We start from the raw sequence: 6,529 nt of genomic DNA, 5'->3' as shown, positions 1-6,529 counted from the left end.
CCCAGCTGTCACATGCTCTGATATTATGGGAAAGCTGGGTGCTGAGGGAAAGATGTATATTAGAGCATGGCAAAGCTGTGAGCTGATGGAAAGATGGATAACAGAGCATGGAAAAGCTGGGTGCTTAGGACAAGATGGATATCAGAACATAGGAAAGCTGGGTGCTGATAGAGGGGTTTCAGATCATGGGAAACCTGGGTGCTGAGGGAAAGAGCCAAGTGTCAGCATCATTATCCCGTACCCCGAGTGTCAGCGTCATTATCCCATACCCCATGTGTCGGTGTACGTGGTGTGTGGGGGGGGGCAAGTACAAATTTTGCACAGGGGCCCATCAAACTCTAGTTATGCCATTGTATCTAGCTAATCCACAATTTGTCCTTAACACATCTCTCTTGGAAGGTTCTACTGCAGCATTTCAACTGGCTTGAGGTCTTGAATTTGACTTTGCCATCATAACATGACTTCTTTTTTTTTAGCCATTCTCATGTAGATATGCCGGTCTGTTTGGGATTGAATTGTTTTGTCTCTGGCCGAGATATATTAACCTGTATGTAGAGATTTCAATGTCTACTGTGTTTTATAACTTGTGGGGTCACCGTTGTGGTCAGCTCTCTGGGTTTTTGTTATCATACAATTTAATAAAAGGCTGCTGTGGCCATTTCACACAAGTCACAAGCGGTCACGTGTCTCATATATAAATATTAGGCATTATAAGGGGGTTAGAATTGGTTAAGGAATAATTAAACTACCGGATCCCTCTTAGCTTGTCAAGTAGACATAAGGGAAATGTTATTTATTAACTGTTTTTGTGATATAACTATCTAGTTTAAGAGAATAAAAAAATAAAGTCTGAAAATTGCTAAATTTCAATATTTTTTATAAATTAACTCAAATCATATTGAATGAAATTTACCACTATCATGAAGTACAACGGGCCACAAAAATCTCAGAATCACTGGGATATGGTGAAGCGTTCCAGAGTTATTAACACATAAAGTGACACTGGTCGGAATTGGAAAATGAGACTGTCATTAACATACAAAGGGGCTCAGGCCTTAAGGGGTTAAATATTCAGGGTATATATCAGCAAAGCTTTAGTTAAGGATCCTCCAAATTTGATTATCTATCCATCTCATATCTATACCTATGTATTTATCTATCTATCTATCTATCTATTATCTATCTCTCGCTCGCACTCTCTCTCCTGCTGACATCACAGTAAAATCAATGTCACAAGTGGTGTGATGTCATCATGGCGTTCTATTTCCCAGTGTTCCGGCCACAGAGAGCTCATTGCTTCACAGACTCCCAATAGTGACGCAACCCCTTAGATTTTCGTGATAAACGTAGCGAAAATTTATTTCAATATGGTTAAAGAGAAAAGAAGAGCCCAAAGAGATCGGGTTCTGAGAGAGAGGAGAGGAATAAATGAAGAGCAGGTAATGTTGTTCGCTTTAGGGCGAAATGACGTTATAATACCGGACATGGACACTGACGCCTTAAAAATGGCGTCCAAAAGACAAAATCTGGAAAAAATAGGAAAGACCAGAAGACATGAGCTCTTTACAAAGAGAAGGAAACTGGAGACCCCCATCCAGACTAACTCTGCAGACTCCGCTGAGCTTCAGAGGGCCATACTCATCTCCTTGAAAAAGCTTGGAGAACTGGTACCTGAAATAAGGAGACGGAACAAAGATGCCCTCCTTAATAAGCGGAGAAACATCAGTGCAGAGATAGAGCTGGAGGAAGATCTCCAAGAAAGACCCAGACATGTCACATCCAGTTATGGAAGTGAAGACGACGCCCTGAACCTACAAAGAGTGGCAGCCCAGAAAAGAATCAAGAACAACAGAGACTGGGTTGTCCAATGTAGGAGACGTCTCATCAATCCCCAGCATATGATAAATGGGAATGGTGCAGTATGGAGGCTGCAGTCATCAGCCAAAACCATCTCCATTCCAGAGTATCTATTTCAGCGGAGTGATTCTCCCCAACCAATGATAAATGGGAATGGTGCAGTATGGAGGCCGCAGTCATCAGTCAAGACCATCTCCATCCCGGAGTATCTATTCCAGCGGAGTGATTCTCCCCAACCAACGATAAATGGGAATGGTGCAGTATGGAGGCCGCAGTCATCAGTCAAGACCATCTCCATCCCAGAGTATCTATTCCAGCGGAGTGTTTCTCCACCAGACGGATCACTGGATAAGGATGAACCAGGTAAGATAGAAACAGCTCAGAATAAGAAGACTGGGGGGAGACGGATTGTACAAATATTATGTACAGACCTCAATTATCAATGCTGTTTAATGAAAAAACTGCCCTTATTGCCCCTAGCAACCAATCACATTTCATGTTCTATAGAATGTTCAGGAATGGAATCTGTGAGTCGTTGCTATGGGCAACAGGGACATTTTTGCTAATAGATAGTTTAGATAAATATTGGACACTTTTTGCTCATTTACATAATCATGTTTAACATAGTAATATATGCTCCGGTGCTAGATTTATTAACCCCTTCTTGACCCGGTAGTTGTTTTTTTTCTTCTCTTTCAAAAAAAACCATATTTTCTTAATTTGTCTGCCAATATAGCTGTATGAGGATTTGTTGTTTTTAGTTGGTGAAGCTGCAGTTATTTTTTGTCACTGAATGTTCTGGAAAATGGGTCAAAAAATGGCAAGTGTGGTACAACTGTGGGAAAAAGAAGTGATTCCACCATTGTGTTTTTTACTGTGTTCATTGAGTGGTAAAAATGACCTCAGAAAATGATTCTCCGCCCGTTACATTTATTGTATTAGGGAACATGCAGAGAGTTTTTATTTATAGAATTGGTGATGAAAGTAAATGTTGGAATTAAAAAAAATAATTTGTCTGTTTTTAAATTCTGAGACTTGTAACTTTCTTTTGATGGCTCGGTGGAGCTGTGCGAGGGATTGTTTATTGTGTGTCAGGTTGTAGCTTTTATTGATACCTTGCTTTGGTAGACAGGACATTGGGATATATTTTCAAAGCAGTTTTTAGATGTATACGGCACCCCAACAAAATGCAATTCCAGAGTTGCAATTTTTCCTTCTCATTTCACTGCTTACTGTTTGGGTAAAATAAGGAATTGACCCTTGTAATCGTGTCATGAGGAGGCTAATAGGAGCTGGTGCAGGCAAATCTGCAATTGCTTCACTGTCAGCATTGAAACGGATAAACTGCAGTAATCAGAGTGTGCTCCGGTCGCTGCAGTTATAGGCAGATGGCAGCAATGTAATACAGCCGGCATCTCCCTGGTATGGTGCATCCTCAGGTCCTGAGCCCACTACATGCACTTGCCGCACAACATGATAAACATTTTCCATTATGTGTTCTCAAAGAGGTTAATAACTTTTGTATCATCTCAGCAGATGGAAGCCTTATGACACCTTCTGATGTAGCAGACATGCCAGCACACGACCTTGGTGATGCCAGATCCCGAATTGTACCCCTAAGAGAAATGGTCAACTCGAAAAATTCTATTGATCTTTCTAGTCTTAAAATCCAGAAAGATCTTGCAGAGGGAGACTTCGGAAAAGTAAGTGTGAATTATCCTCCTCTGTGTTTCCTAATGTGTTCTGCACCAGATACACAGGAGGAATATACATATTCATTATAGGATATTCATGTGTAATGATAACCAGGATAATCCAGTGATCCATTACACAGATCCATATAATAGATTGCAGAGTTTGGTCTGATCTGTTGTGTTTTTCCTTTAGGTCATCTTGCCATCAGATCCGGTCAGTGAAGAACCGATGGACGTTGATATACCAGTTGTCTGTTCCCGGAGAAAAGTGGTCTACACAGACAAACTTTTAGACAATGACCGTCTAACATTCCACACAAAGCTTGGACAGGGAGGGTTCGGAAAAGTAAGTGTGAATTCCTGCTCTTCCATACTCACCAATGTATCCTGACCAGATACACAGGAGGGTACACATATTCATTACAGGACGTTCATATGTGATAATAATTGGGATAATGTAGTGATCCATTACACAGATCCCCATTACAGATGACAGTCTGGTCTGATCTTTTGTGATTTTCTTTCAGGTCCTTTTGGCATCACATGTGGACAGTGAAGAACTGCTGGCAATAAAGATCATCAAGAAGAGCCGTTGTTATAAGGACATGATATCCACAGAGTTAGATGTCCTGACAATGGCCGCCGGGTGCCGCTACCTAATGCCTATGCGAGAGTTTCTGGAAACACCTATCGAATATGTAATCGCCATGGACTATATGGCCGGGGGAGACCTGTATGGCTGTATGGAATATTCGATGATGTTTAATACAAAAACAATAAGGTAAATTAATGTTTTATATTAAATCCTAATATTCCACTGCCCGTACATTATAGCCCTAGAGAAACAGACAATGACAGCAGGAGAAAATAATTACATAAGACGAACCCGTGTGTGATCTCCTCATGTTCTCTGTATAATTGTGTATGTAACCACTGATCCATCTTCTACTTTCTTCTCCACAGACTCTTTGCGGCAGAGATGGTATGCGGAATACAGTTCCTCCATGAACGTGGCATCATACATCGGTAATCAGTTCATCTTCATACATCTGTCACCTCTGATTCTCTGTTGTCTCCTTATATATCTATTGTACAATGATTTCTTCATGAATTATCCTCACAATCAGTGTCTGCTTCTTCTCCCTACAGTGACCTGAAGCCACATAACATCCTCCTCCAAGACACCGGACACATAAAGATCTCCGACTTTGGCTTAGCAGCCATGAATGTCCGTGAGGATGATGTACTGAAAGAGTTTGTAGGTACACAGGGTTACATGGCACCCGAGGTAAGGAACATCCCGGTACGGTTGATACCCACACTAAGACTGATTAATAGTCTGATCCCTATGTATCCTGCTCATATCTAACCACAGACCGTCCCTCTTACCCTCTGTGTGTAAATCCCCTCCCCAGTATATTCAGCTAATCTCATGTCTCCTCTTCCCACAGCTAATGGACCGCGCTGGATACAACCATCTGGTGGACTCTTTTTCCTTTGGTGTCATCCTATATATGATGACTGTAGGTGAAGAGCCTTTCTGGAGCGATGCTACAATGGACGACTATCACTATTCTCTGCAAGAGGACATCCCATATTTTCCACCTGGGATCTGCTCTAACGCCATTAATATCATCCAAAGGGTGAGTAGGATCAGAAGGAGAACGATGATGTGGATTATAAGGAGAGATAGAAGATAAGATGTTGACAGTCCATAGAGATTGTGTAATATCCTATCAGTAAGACAACATCATTTAATTAATAATGATCTCTCTCATTTTCCAGCTTCTTTGCAAAACTCCATACGGCAGATTGGCCATAAAATCATCCATCAGAGCTCACCCGTTCTTCCACTCCATCAACTGGAGCGACGTGGAGTCCGGCAGAGCCGAGCCACCATTCCCATATTTCTATGTAAGTATAATAGATAGGGACATCCAAAGTGTTATCACTGCCCAGTAACACACAGACCCACTATACACCTTAATGCTATATTCCCCCCAGTATACAGTATATATGCGGAGCTGATTCTCTAAAATGTACATTTCTCTTCTTACAGGACATTTAGGCTGATAGAAATCAGCCCCATTCCAATAACATCATGGAATGAAACTTTACATCAAAACGATGAGACGACTAAACTGGACTTTCCTATTTACCGAACTACGACAAACCCACCGCGCTTCCACCACATAACATCCATGTAGATGTGAGCACCAGACATCCAGGGATTTACTCCGATCGCCATATTTGGGGTCAGGAAGGAATTTTTTTTCCCTTGAAACGAGGATAATCCAACAACAAGTCCTCAGGGTTTTTCGCCTTCCTCTGGATCAACATAACAAGTAGGCTGAAATTGAAGGAATTCTTTCAGCCATACTTGCTATGTTACCATCTGGTTGACTCATCTACAATGTGGTGGTAAAGAGAAGACTACCGGATATGGACAAATGAAGGCAGCGGCTGCTCCTTCACAAACCTAATATGGACAAATGAAGACAGCGGCTGCTCCTTCACTTACTGAATATAGACAAAAAGAAGGTAGCGGCTGCTCCTTCTCCTACTTGGCCTCGTACAGACAGAAGGTAGCGGCTGCTCCTTCTCCTACTTGGTCTTGTATGGACAGAAGGTAGCGGCTGCTCCTTCTCCTACTCGGCCTTGTGCAGACAGAAGGTAGCGGCTGCTCCTTCTCCTACCTGCACATGGTCAGACAGAAGGTAGCAGCTGCTCCTTCTCCTACTCGGCCTTGTGCAGACAGAAGGTAGCGGCTGCTCCTTCTCCTACCTGCACATGGTCAGACAGAAGGCCGTATGGTTGATCACGGTGCTGTAGGAATCTAGGAAAACTCCAACTACACACATCACACGTTCCTGCTCTTCTCCTCTCCGTCATGTGTGATTTAGACCTGGATATCCTAACACAGCACAAGTGCGACCAGAGGCCTGAGGAGCAGAATCATCATCATCTGCTCCTTTCTA

At 42.3% G+C, this 6,529-nt stretch overlaps 1 protein-coding gene across 1 annotated transcript; it reads left to right on the top strand.

Annotated features, from left to right (window-relative positions):
• Positions 1–1,318: 1,318 nt before the first annotated feature.
• On the top strand, positions 1,319–6,529 carry LOC142255330 (uncharacterized). The gene is made up of 9 exons (XM_075326879.1): positions 1,319–2,220; positions 3,391–3,560; positions 3,745–3,897; positions 4,079–4,332; positions 4,515–4,577; positions 4,701–4,839; positions 5,003–5,194; positions 5,337–5,465; positions 5,611–6,529. Exons 1-9 carry the CDS (start codon positions 1,368–1,370, stop codon positions 5,617–5,619), a joined length of 1,962 nt encoding a protein of 653 aa, XP_075182994.1. The 5' UTR covers positions 1,319–1,367; the 3' UTR covers positions 5,620–6,529.

Source organism: Anomaloglossus baeobatrachus, chromosome 10 (assembly GCF_048569485.1).
Source record: "Anomaloglossus baeobatrachus isolate aAnoBae1 chromosome 10, aAnoBae1.hap1, whole genome shotgun sequence".
NCBI classification, from domain to species: Eukaryota; Metazoa; Chordata; class Amphibia; order Anura; family Aromobatidae; genus Anomaloglossus; species Anomaloglossus baeobatrachus.
The sequence above is the reverse complement of the archived record's forward strand: the minus strand, read 5'-3'. Positions and strand labels throughout refer to the sequence as shown.